This window comes from Dreissena polymorpha, chromosome 3 (assembly GCF_020536995.1).
Source record: "Dreissena polymorpha isolate Duluth1 chromosome 3, UMN_Dpol_1.0, whole genome shotgun sequence".
Lineage (NCBI taxonomy): Eukaryota > Metazoa > Mollusca > Bivalvia > Myida > Dreissenidae > Dreissena > Dreissena polymorpha.
Window position 1 is genome coordinate 52,758,612 of NC_068357.1, and position 13,981 is coordinate 52,772,592.

The 13,981-nt window shown below is 35.1% G+C and overlaps 1 protein-coding gene across 1 annotated transcript in view; it reads left to right on the forward strand.

The window, feature by feature from the left end:
- The window catches only part of LOC127874157 (dystrophin-like), a 28,611-nt gene that overhangs the window by 5,375 nt on the left and 9,255 nt on the right, over positions 1–13,981 (forward strand). The window contains exons 5-12 of the mRNA XM_052418347.1: positions 286–490; positions 2,694–2,779; positions 6,378–6,457; positions 9,803–9,877; positions 10,892–11,003; positions 12,246–12,300; positions 12,918–13,029; positions 13,842–13,972. Of these exons, the coding sequence (XP_052274307.1) occupies positions 286–490; positions 2,694–2,779; positions 6,378–6,457; positions 9,803–9,877; positions 10,892–11,003; positions 12,246–12,300; positions 12,918–13,029; positions 13,842–13,972 (856 nt within the window). The remainder of the gene's footprint in view (positions 1–285; positions 491–2,693; positions 2,780–6,377; positions 6,458–9,802; positions 9,878–10,891; positions 11,004–12,245; positions 12,301–12,917; positions 13,030–13,841; positions 13,973–13,981) is intronic.

A 13,981-nucleotide genomic window follows, 5' to 3' on the forward strand; every position in this document is an offset into this window, starting at 1 on the left:
ATGACCGGTAATCCATAGTGTTGAGGATGGAATGTTTAACTGCAGATACCAATATAAAAATGGTATCAGGCTGTAACAGTTTTCGTCCTGCAGATACCAATATAAAAATGGTTATCAGGCTGTAACAGTTTTCGTCCTGCAGATACCAATATAAAAATGGTTATCAGGCTGTAACAGTTATTGTCCTTATCTATTTATTCAGCTTTTAAGGGCCAATCATCCAATGGCATGGATTATCTTGTAGTTTTGAAGGTTATTTTGTCTTCATGAATTTTATCTTTTTAGTGCATATGGTGGATCTCTACACCATTCAACAGGAATTTGAGGAGGCGGGACTTGCAACAGGATCCCAGGACACCATTGGCTGTGATGACCTCCTAACACTGCTCATTAGCATATTTGGCCACACCCATTGCAGTGACAGACAGCTAGGAGAGGTGGAGCTACTTGCTGACATTACTTTGAATCTCCTCCTGAACCTTTTTGACCAGTAAGTTGGGAGATTTCGCTACCTTTTGAAAACTGTCATTCACATAGGGTTAATACATTGGGATATGCTTTTTGTATGCTGTTTTCTCACAAATGGCTTGAGAGATTTTGTGTAAACTTTACATGTATACTTCCTTTATTAAATAAAAAGATGTAGAGCAATTTTGGTTATTCTGGTTTATAATTGGTGTAAAATATTTAAAAAGAAGATTAAAACATGAAGTATGGTTTCATGATCAAAATCTTACAAATTGTGTGTGATGAAATTTTGTGGATTGGTGCATAATATCAATATGCTAGTAAAGTCCTCATAATTTGTGCAAATGGCAAGAGTTCCTCAAAGTTGAGAAAAAAATTCTACTCAATCATGAATTGAGATATTTCAACCAGACTTCATATAACTATATCTAAAATCATGACCTTGCTTAGTTTTGTCTTTGTTTTGGGTAATCATTTATTAAATAGAAAAATGGTTTCTCCTCAGTAACTGCATTGCAAATTACAATATGGCACTGTTTCAGAAATTAAGAACTTTAATGTGTATAATGGTTATTTAACGATGGAAATTGTATGCAGTCAAGAAGGTTAGGAACACTGGGGAATGCGGATTGAATGGATGCTGAAGGAGTGTCCCCTTCCCACATGATAATTTTAAAGTTCCATGTTATGCATGGTTTGGTGTGTTTTATAGCTCACTTAAGCCAAATGTAGACATTATTTACACAATTTGTTCAAATTATGCCCCTAGTGTCATAAATGGCCGCACCCCAAGATGTCACTTGAGCAAAGACCCTTATAGAGAAAAACTTTTAAAATCTTATATATATTCTATATCTTGTATATTGAAACTGCTTAACCAATTGCTGTCATATTTGGCATGTTGCATCATCTAGAATTCCTCTGGGAAGCTTTTTCAAATTACCTTTATTTGCCTATGGGTAAAAACTGGCCTTGTCTTGGGGGTCACCATTTTCTTTGTAGACTTTGTAGAATACCTTTAAAAATCTTATTATTTAAACCTGACCAGCAAATTTCATTCTTTCATATTTGGTATAAAGCATCACCTAGAGGTCCTCTACAAAGTCTGTTAACATGATGTTCCTTGGGTCAAAGCTTACCACACCCCATTTAATATGAAAACAACGGAAAATAACATTTGCTGAGACAATGAGCCCCATGGCTTTGTTATTTAGTATGTAACATATGCTCGTGGTCCTCCTCAAAATTTGTTTAATTATGTAACTGAGGTTTAAACTGGACACGCCCCTGGTGTCATATTTTTAATATACACTTTAATAGTAAGATAATTGAAAATATATTCTCTAAAAAGGACAAGGCACATAGATGTAACATATTATTTCATCTATTAAACCTCTGAAAAACAGTTTCTTGGGTGAGTGGTTAACTCTTTCAGTGCTGGAACCGAATTTTGAAAGCCTTTGCAAACAGTTTGGATCCAGATGAGAAGCCACAGAACGTGGCGTCTCATCAGGATCCAAACTGTTTGCTATTCTGATAGTAGCATGAAAAAAATCGAAGAAAATGCTAAATTTAAAAATTCAGCAGACGACATTTTAGCAGACGACAAATTTCCCAGCATGCAAAGGGTTAAGGAGCCTCATTCTCCTCCTATTTTCAACTAAAAATGGTGATTCAAGATACTTTTAGATCTTGTGACATGTTGCATACTTGTTTACACGTATTGATCAGAAATGTAGCCAAATTTAGTTTCTGAGACAGGCCTATTTTCAAGCCCCCGGATCGAATGATCCGGGGTATATTGTTTATTGTCAGTCTGTCTGTCTGTCTGTTTGCCTGTCTGCCTGCCTGCCTGCCTGCACGCCCGCCCGCCGCCTGTCTGTCTGTCATTATATGTGTCCCAAAACTTTAACCTTGATCATAACTTTTGCAATATCTATGAAAGCAACTTGATATTTGGCATGCATGTGTTATGCATATCTCAATGAGCTGCACATTTTGAGTGATGAAAGGTCAAGGTTATCCTTCAAGGTTAAAGGTAAACAAAAAAAAAAGCGGTGCATTAAGGGGCATTGTAAAAAGTCACAGGCCTTTCTGAAATATTTTTAACGTTATGATGCTTAAAAAATATATAAATTAAAGAATCCTAAGATGTTGTATCAGCTACAGCAGCCTAGGGGTCTTGTATGCATGCAGGTTTTGTAATTGGTTAATGCTCATTGCAGAAGCAAGCAGGGTGTGGTCTCAGTGATGGGTGTGAAGATTATACTGGCAGTACTCTCAGCAGGGAAACTCACTGACAAGTACAGATGTAAGTGGCCGGGATTTCAGTACAGTATGATTAAATGTATTAAAATATGTGGATGGCTGTCAACTCACAGACAAGTACATGTACAGTTGTGAGTGGCCTAGATTTCAGTGGGAAAGGTAATTAAATGTATGAAAAATAGAGATGCAACCGGTTACACAAAATATAAACCGCTTAACATTTTATTGTAGCTGGATATTAACCGGTGAACTTGACAACCTTAGAAATTAAAAATGTTCAAGTTTTTTTTAATAAATGTTAAATTACTCATACATGAACTCTGAAAAGAAAAAAATTGTTTAAGATTGCTTGCGTTGATTACATAAGCGGCCATATCATTTTTATAATAGATTTTTTAAATTTATTTTAATAATTTTAAATTTTGTAAATTTTTATTCGTGCATAAAAGCATATGTGTAAAAAGTGATTAGATCTACACAATGTTCATTTTCAAGTATATTATTTTATTAGCCGGATTTTTTTCGAAAAAATCTCGGCTTATAGATTGATGTTGTCGGGCGGGCGGGCGGGCGGGGTGGCGGCGTGCTCGAAAATGTTAAAGTTCTTATTTCATGGTATAACTTTGGTATGCTTGGACCTAGAGTCTTCAAACTTGACATGAAGGTTGGCCAGGATTAACAGATGACCACTGGTCATTTCAAGGTCATTCATTTGAAGGTCAAGGTCACTGTGACCTTCAATATAAAAAATGTTAAAGTTGTTATAACTTTGGTATGCTTGGACCTAGAGTCTTGAAACTTGACATGAAGGTTGGCCATAACTAGTTAGTAACCACTGGTCATTTCAAGGTCATTCATTTGAAGGTCAAGGTCACTGTGACCTTGAATGTAAAAATGTTAAAGTTCTTATTTCATGGTATAACTTTGGTATGCTTGGACCTAGAGTCTTCAAACTTGACATGAAGGTTGGCCAGGATTAACAGATGACCACTGGTCATTTCAAGGTCATTCATTTGAAGGTGAAGGTCACTGTGACCTTCAATATAAAAATGTTAAAGTTGTTATAACTTTGGTATGCTTGGACCTAGAGTCTTCAAACTTGACATGAAGGTTGGCCAGGATTAACAGATGACCACTGGTCATTTCAAGGTCATTCATTTGAAGGTGAAGGTCACTGTGACCTTCATTTAAAAATGTTAAAGTTGTTATAACTTTGGTATGCTTGGACCTAGAGTCTTGAAACTTGACATGAAGGTTGGCCAGAACTAGTAAGTAACCACTGGACATTTCAAGGTCATTCATTTGAAGGTCAAGGTCACTGTGACCTTGAATGTAAAAATGTTAAAGTTCTTATTTCATGTTATAACTTTGGTATGCTTGTACCTAGAGTCTTCAAACTTGAAATAAAGATTGGCCAGTACTAGAAGATGACCACTGGTCATTTCAATGTCATTCATTTGAAGGTCAAGGTCACTGTGACCTTAAATGTTAAAATGTTAAAATTGTTATAACTTTGGTATGCTTGGACATAGAGTCTTCAAACTTGACATGAAGGTTTGCAAGCACACTTAGATGACCACTGGTCATTTCAAGGTCATTCATTCTAAGGTCAAGGTCACTGTGACCTTGAATGTAAAAATGTTAAAGTTCTTATAACTTTGGTAGGTAAAAATGTTAAAGTTCTTATTCCATGTTATAACTTTGGTATGCTTGTACCTAGAGTCTTCAAACTTGACATAAAGGTTGGCCAGTACTAGAAGATCACCACTGCTCATTTCAATGTCATTCATTTGAAGGTCAAGGTCACTGTGACCTTCAATGTTAAAATGTTAAAATTGTTATAACTTTGGTATGCTTGGACCTAGAATCTCAAACTTGACGTAAAGGTTTGCAAGCACACTTAGATGACCACTGGTCATTTCAAGGTCATTCATTTCAATGTCATTCATTTGAAGGTCAAGGTCACTGTGAACTTAAATGTTAAAATGTTAAAATTGTTGTAACTTTGGTATGCTTGGACCTAGAATCCCAAACTTGACGTAAAGGTTTGCAAGCACACTTAGATGACCACTGGTCATTTCAAGGTCATTCATTTGAAGGTCGAGGTCACTGTGACCTTGGATGTAAATATGTTAAAGTTGTTAATACTTTGGTATTGCATTGACAAAAACACGAAAGGTACTTTCCTGTCATTTAAATCAAAAATCCGGCTTCAATGCGGTCATCTCCGACCGCGGAACTCTTGTTTTTGGTGCGGCTGCTCATGTTATGTTCTCATCGTATAGCTCCCAGTAATGTTGTGTTTCTTTGTTGATTCCGAAGCAATTAAATACATACTAAATTTAATGATTTGATGTTTTTATAATTGTTTGAAGTGTGTTATGTTATCAAATTAATTAAAAAAATTACTTTCTTAATTGAAAAATTTTCAGACGATTGTGATGGCAACGCTGATTATGTTAATCACTACTTATGATATTAAATTAAATTAAAACAAATACCTCTTTAACTGGTCAAGATTTTAAAAGCAAATGCTAATCTTGATAAAATTGCTGCTTATAAGCACTTTATTTTTGCGAGAAATCAATGTTGGATATTGGTTAACAAAACAGAAATAAAGCCGTCTAACGTGTCAACTGATTTTGATTACGATGGAATAAATATATCAATTAAGTCTACACTAATAGCCCCCAATCCCCGCAGTTCACACGTTAAAATTTCGCGAGTAATACAACACAATGAAGCTCCTGATCAAAACGTACCCTTTGTAACCACAGAGGTACTGATTTATTGCTGTACTAGTGCTGTGACACATTATTTATTACCATTGTTATGTGACATGTTAACTAGATGCCAGCGGTAGTTCGCCGTGTTCCGTGCTTAAAAAGAAAAATCATGCCCTTTATTCCATTAAAAAAAGCGTTAATAACAATTTGGTTAACCTTTTCAAAAAAATGTAACCGTTTAAGTGATCATTTTGGTAGGTTAAACGGTTAACCTCTTGCATCCCTAATTGAAATATGTGGTATGGCGGTCAACATGAAAATGCAATATGTCAATCTGCTCTGTTTCTGGTTATTGTCCCCTACCGGTGAAACAGGAGGGGACTAATGGTTTGCACTCCATCTATCTGTCAGTCTGTCTGTCAGTCCATCACACTTTTCTGGATCCTGCGATAATTTTAAAAGTTGATCAATTTTTTTTCATGAAACTTGAAACATGGATAGATGGCAATATGGAGATTATGCACGTCTTTTCATTTTGTTCTTACGTCAAAAATTCTGGTTGCTATGGCATCAAATAAAAAATAATAAAAAAAAAAAATACTGACAATGGTTGAGTTTCACTCCGGTAGGGGACCATATTGCTTGGCAATCTCTTGTTATGTTTTGTCAGTTCATGTTCAATGTTTTAATGACCCCGGTAGGGTGGCATATAGCATTTGAACTGTCCGTCAGTCAGTCCGTCCATCAGTCCAAAAACTTTAACATTGGCTATAACTTTTGCAATATTGAAGCAACTAGGGGGCATTGTGTTTCTGACAAACACATCTCTTGTTTAAATTGTTTTAAGTATTTATGAATTTGATACATTTTGAATGTTTTTGTGCACGTAAATCCTCTGGATTGTGTTTGTTGCAGTCGTATATCAGGAAATACATGATCCCAGCACGTATATACAAGACAGGAGCCTGGGCTACTTCCTCAATGTATTGATGAAAGTAAGCAAGCTATTGATTTGCTGTTGATGTTCATTATTTATGTATCCATTTCAACATGTTATTTTGTCAATGTTTCGGGATAAAATACCATTTTGGTCAGGTTTGCTTATTTAAACATGTTCATTTTAAGCTGATTGCATCAAAAGCCATTTGCTTCGAGAGACCTTGAGTCAGTTTCCAAGGTAGAACCAGTACTTTGGACCTATAGAATGTTCCCCAAGCCAGGATTGAACCCAAATTCTCCAGGCTACGAAGCTGACACATAGTGCAGACCCCAGGACTTTGCTATGCAGGGGTCGGCTTATGGTCAAATTTTAGGGAGAAGGCACTTCTCTCTTGACTGGAATATAATGAGAAGTCATGATATATGGTTATTATATATCTTGTATTAAATTGCATCTATTTACCAACTGAAATCGTATAACTTTATAATATAAAGTTGTCAACAAAACAAAATTTGGACAGTTTTATTTCATTGAATAGTTTGTTTTGTCACTATTATTTTGAGCCTCATCTTTTTACATTCATTTAGTGTGACTGTGAATCCTCATGTGCTTTAACAGAATCTTTTCGAAAAAAATGTGAACCTGTTACAAAACTACCGTTGTTTTCAAATTTGAGACAAATCTTGCATTTCATCAATCGCGACTCTTTATCAAATTCAAGCCATGGAAATTCATCAAGCGACGATGTTTGAAAGTTGCACTTTCGTGATTCATTTTCATATTTTCTCTTCCTTTGTTTTTTGGTTGTTTTGGTTTGTTTCTTTGAGTGTTTCGCGTTACTTTTATTAAAAATAGAAAAGATCGACTGGACGCTACCGTCCGCCATGTTGAAAGTTTAAACATCTGCCGAGTAGAACTTGTTTTGAGCGTTTAGATTGGCTTAGTCAACGCAAAATAAATATTTAAAAAATACCACAATTATGCTAATAAGAAACGGACTGGTCAGGCTGACTATCTACTTTGGAAAATCACTTGCCCGCGACGATTTTAACCCGGCACGGGCGAGCGGGCATCCGCTTAAAAAAAGCCCTGACACAATGACCTAAGTTTAAAAGAAGGTATTACACTGAGATTCTGTAAGTAAGCAGATTACCTGCAAGCCTAGTTTAGGATCGAGTATGAAATGAGTCAGTTTACTGAGTCACTGTTGCTTTAAATTTAGATTTTCCACTCTAACTTGAGCGTGTATAGAATTATTGCTCTGAAATTTGTGCAGACCTAGCTCGATATTGCAGGTTGTGTCAGTCATAAGAAGGTCTTTTTTGCGAAAAAACAAAGCAATAATTTACCCAGAAAAAAAAATTGCATGATGGAATTATGCTAAAATGTTGTGTTTATATTGCTAACATTTGCCTACCATAACCAATCTAAGAATTCATGCTCAGCCAGTCATGTTAAGGTCATGGCCACTGAATGCTTATTGTTGGAAATCGTGTTGGTAGCTTACAGGCAGATCTAGCTTGAGAATACATTGGGTCCAGTTTGATACAGAGCAAGGCCATGGTTACCTCAAATAGAATTTGGTTTTTGCTAAATAACTTGGGTTTGATGGAGATGACTATTGTGCTGATATTTTGCGTGTTGTTATCTTTTTGTCAACGTTAGCTTATTATTGTCCCCTACCGGTTTCACCAGAGAGGACTTATGGTTTGCGCTGTTTGTCTGTCTGTCTGTCAAACTTCTCTGGATCCTGCGATAACTTTAAAAGTTCTTAATATTTTTTCATGAAACTTGAAACATGGATAGATGGCAACATGGACATTATGCACGTCATTTCATTTTGTTCTTACGTCAAAAATTCTGGTTGCTATGGCAACAAATAGACTAGAAATACTGCTGAAAATGGTGGTTTTCTGGATCCTTCGATAACTTTAAAAGTTTTTAATATTTTTTCATCAAACTTGCAACATGGATAGATGGCAATATGGACATTATGCGCGTCATTTCATTTCGTTCCTACGTCAAAAATTGTGGTTGCTATGGCAACCCCCCCCCCCCAAAAAAATATCTCAAAATGGTGGAATTTCTGACAATGGTGGAGCAGGTAGGAGACAATATTTATTGTTGCATTTATTTTAATGTATGTCAATAAATAAGTAAGACATTGAAAACCTTGATTGATTGCATTTATTTTCTTGTTGTGTTTTACTGTGCCAACATTTTTGCAACAAATTAATCTGATCGATGTAACCCATACATTTAAAGGCGTGTATTTTGGTACAATGTGGCACCATTGTTTTTATTTCAATTTAAATTGTATGTATTGCTTATGTAGTCTTTCATCACTTCCGTTGTAGTTTGTTCAGGTGTTATGCTGTTTGCTTCTCATCAGTAACTAAGGGTTCGAAATGAAGCCTTTATAACTTAAATTTAGTAAGAAAGGTATTTAATTAAATGTAATTTTCTAAGGGACTGCAAATGTGTCAAAATTTGTATCTTAGTGATAAAGGGTCAAAAGCCACAAGAACCCATTTGATTAAAGGCCCTTTGAGAAGGCCTTATTATACCCCCACAAACAAAGATTAGGGGAGTATATAGGAGTGAGCTTGTCTGTCGGTCTGTCTGTCGGTCGGTCGGTATAAAGTGTCCGCTCTCTAATTCAAGTTGTTTACATCCGATCTTCACCAAACTTGGTCAGATGTTGTATCTAGATGATGTTTAGGTCAAGATCGAATATGGGTCATGCTGGGTCAAAAACTAGGTCACGGGGTCACTTAGTGCGTGTTAAACATTGAGCATGGTGTCCACTCTCTAATTCAAGTAGTTTTTATCAGAGCTTCTTGCTAAGGAGTAATTCAAGTTGTATCTAGATGATGTCTAGGCCAAGTTCAAACATGGGTCATGGCAGGTCAAAAACAAGGTCAAAGGGTCACTTAGTGCATTATAAACATTTTATGCCCCCAAAGGAGGGCATACAGTGATCGCACTTGTCTGTCTGTCTGTCGTCTGTCCGTCACACTTTACATTTTGGTTTCGAAAAATGCTCATAACTTTTCTGTCGATTCAGATGTAACATTCATATTTGGTATGCATGTGTATATGGACAAAGCCTCTCTATACCAACACAAATTTTGACCCCATTGACCTTGACCTTGAACTTAGGGTCCGCATTTAGCTTTAAAAAAATGCGTTTAGGTTTGGAAAAAATGCTCATAATTTCTATCAAAGTGTTTACCGGTGGCATATGTCATCCTATGGAGACAGCTCTTGTTTTAAACTGTTTTTTGTGAAGACAACATGCCAAATTCTGTGTCAATGTGGCATGTGGGGGTATTCGTCACGTCTGTGACAAAGCTCTAGTTGCTTTAGTAATCCTTTAGCCTTGACATTGTCATTACAGCTGCCTGAATTTCTGCACGAAAGTTTGGCCTTTGGAAGATCTACAGAACCGGCCATAACTAGCTGCCTTCAAATGGTAAATGACTCTTTATTTTGGTCATAGTTTCTGTCCAAACTGCAGTCTGAAAGTTTGCTTGCCAACCCTAAATGTCACATGTGTTAAATAAAACGTCTAGTATATTCAAAAGTGACGTTATCATTGGATGCATGTACTTAACTCAATAAAAATTCAATTTAAAATTGGTATTTATTTATTATCCCCCGCCATAGGCGGAGGGATATTGTTTTGGCGTTGTCCGTCCATCCGTCCGTCTTTCCGTCTGTCCAGCACTTTTGTGTCCGGAGCCATATCTTGGAAGTGCTTTGGCGGATTACATTGAAACTTGGTATGAGTATATATATGGATAAGATGCACACCAAATGGCATTGTACACCATCTGTTAAAAACAGAGTTATGGCACTTTGTATCTTGAAAAAAAGCTTTTTTGAGTGTCAAATATAACACTTTTGTGTCCAGAAGCATATTGGCGGGGGATATCAATTCAACGAATTTGCTTGTTTAACAGTTAGTTGTAACTGATATTTATTTATTTAACAGTTAGTTGTAACTGAACTTTGGCTAAAATTTAATATGCCTATAGCATTCACTAAGAACATATGTACACTGTTTGACAATCTTCAGAATTTAAGACCATGCCTTAAAATCTGTTCAGAGCAATTTACAGAGTCAAAATCTAGTCCAAAATCTCGTTGCATGTGTCTTTTAATAATCTGATCATTCTTAGAATTGTATGTGATTGCTTAAGTCTAGGAATCGCACAAATTGCAGCCCTTAACAACTTACAACTTTGGTGCATCAATTCTTGGGCATCTGAACTATCATTTTAAAATAGGGAAGATTAATATATTTGTATATACCAGGTTGTTATTTCTCCTCATTTCAGATGATTAGCCCCTTTTAAGAGTCATGATTGCTTCAGAAATGTTTCTAATGTATAATGAATAGACTTAGGCGTCCAATGAAATCAGTAAGGGGGAGGAGAGTGAGGTATTTCCAACATCACACCAGGTATTTCATGAACTGTTACAGGGTGCTAACAGTGGTGGTATTACAGAGGAAGTGTTCTACCGTTGGCTACTGAAGGAACCCCAGACTCTTGTGTGGCTGCCTACCATGCATAGACTAATTGCCTGTCAAAATGGTACAGTCACTGTTGGTATCCTCACGGGGCCTACGCTGCCATTTGCCTTATTATCAAAAAGCTACAAATCAGCAAATTTTGCATACACAATTTTCATTTGGCAACAGCTGTTTCTTTATAAACTCATGAAAAAAGCAAATTAAAAAGAAATCTAAGGTTGTATATTACAAATCCAGACACCTTTGCTTGTGTGTTTTTTTACAAATTGTTTCCAAAATTACTGCATCAAACCAAAATAAAAGTTTAACGTAACATGTTGGATTTAATTCAAAGCATTTGTAAAAATAGTTGTAAAAATTACATTTGAGCAGATTTTGTATTTAATTATATTTATGTTTTCAGATTGCTGCAACAGTATTGTGTTCATGTATAAATGTATGTCATTTAAACATGATATAATTATCCAGCTGTATCTCAGATACAATGCAAGATGAAACTTCTTGGGTGTATTGGTATTAATAAAGAGAAGTGTCATGCTTGAAAACCATAACCCTTCACTTTGTTAAGAGCTATTGCCCTTTGTTGTTTTTGTATGATGGAACTTTTCAGGGTTATATTTCACATACGCTACAACATTTCAACATGACACTTATTGGGTGTGTAGAAATAAATGGAAAGAAGTGCCGTGCTCAAGAACCATAAACGTTCACTTTCTTAACTAAGAGTTGTTGCCCATTGTTGTTATTGTATGGTGTAACTTTGCAAGGCTATATCTCAGACACGCATCAAGATTTCAACATGAAACTTCATGGGTGGATAGATATCAATGTGGAGAGTTGGAATGCATAAAAACAACTACCCTACATGTAATTATTTTTCTATGATTATACCGTACATCAAGGGATTTGCAACCATCCATAAACAATTATTTGGCGGGGGATATTAATTCAACGAATTGAAATGATAAGCGTTTGTTAGGAAAGAGGTTCAATAATAGGGGCAAAATCCTCCAACTTTGTACAGTGTCAATTGCTTGAAAAAATGTTTTGGAAATAGTGATAAATGAACTCATCAGAAACAAATTGTCCATTGCAGCAGATGGAGAAATCCAGAGTTAAACATTTAAATTATCTTTGATCTATCGTTCGACAGAAAAAACAAGTATATAGACGAAAGATGATTGATTATTCCACATCTGGCACAGAATGATGCGGAACCAAGAAGATGTGGGGTATTGTTCTGAATATCTCTTAATATTTCCCGTCACATGGTTAATAATTTCCACCATTGTTTTTGTTTCAGTGGAGCATGCTGTGAAATGTTCAGTCTGTAAGACGTACCCAATGAAAGGCTTCAGGTAGTAGATTTTTTACAGGAATCAGTTGAGTAAAAAGTTACAAATTGATAAGAACATTATTTTTTATCCTTTTGTAATTATCTTTATTGCATCTATTTTGCATGTTTGGTATTAAGAAATTGACCTCAATTGACAACATTTACTTCTGAAAATCTTATTTCAATACATGAATCTGGATATGTTTAAGTTGTACAGTAAAAAAAGAGCACATTCATCTGGGGATGTTATTTGTTTCCTTATTATCAGTAAGAAATCATGCTTAGGACATTCATTTATTTTGAACTTGATGTTTGCTTTTATGTTAAAAAAGATTTCACGTTTAATGTGATAATAGGCTTGATGATTTTTTGCTGCTTGTAATTTCTGATGATATTCATGCAACAAAATGTAACTAAGCTTCTTAAAATGCCAGGCATGATAAATATTTGATTATAAACAGTGACAAGTTAAAAATAGCTACACAAGAGTTTCATAACTTTGATAGCTAAATTTTCATGATGATTGCCACATAATGTACACATAGATGCTGTTTTTTTCCAAAACATAGATAATTTTTGTAAAACCTTTGTTAAAGTGACAATAGGATTTTGATTAGACAATGTTTATCACAATTTCAGGTACAAGTGTTTGAAATGCTTCAACTTTAGCCTGTGTCAGTCATGTTTCTTTACTGGCAAAACGAAGAAGAGCCACAAATCCAAACACCCGACGCAGGAGTACTGCACCAATGTAAGATGTTTTAAGACTTGATTGCTCATGAATGTGAAACACATGAAAACAGTTTTCATTTGACTATATTTATAAAAAGGATATTTGTTTTGTTTTTTTACATAATATTGATTTTTTTCCCAAAAGATCAGAAGTTAATATTGTGGTGATAGTCACAGCAACAAAATAAAGTATACATGTAAAATGAATAATGTCTAATAAAAAAATATATTCTACCGAAACCAATCTATTTCCTTTCAATTTAATGTTTTATCTTTATGTAATGTTGTGTTTTCACATCTTAATTGGTTTGCCTGTAAAAAGAGCATTGTATATAATAGTAATATGACACAAATTTTAAATATGTCATAATTGATTACAGTGTCCTATTAAAACTGAATTTATTCAGGAAACAGAAAAAGGAAATTTCCTAGATTGTTTTTAGCAGTCTTTAGATGTACACTAAAGACACCAAGTACTGGTTCTTCCCAAGAATGAACTCGAAAGGGTCTCTAAAAGCATATTGATTTAGATGCCATCAAGCTAAAATTAATAGGTTTATACTGAGTTAACATAGATGAATTGATAAAGCTTTTTATATCATACAAATATTATTCTAAACAATAAACAGTGAGATGTTCTCCCAAACATGGACCTTGTCTTGAATTACTAAAATTGCTTGGACTAGCAAATCTTCCAAAATTACCTTCTCTTAAAATAATGGAAATATTTATTAAAAATTGAAACAATTATACCCAGTGGTAGTATTGATAGAATAACAATACTGAAACAATTGATATACATGTATAGACCATTCAAACTTCTTATTATAGTCAACTGCAAAAGATGAGACAGCAGCTTTCGTGAAGACTTTGAAGAATAATTTGAGTCGCAAACAGCGTAGGAAATCTTGTATCAAATATCTACCCATTGAGGCCGATAATCAGTACACCAATATGGCATGGTGAGATGG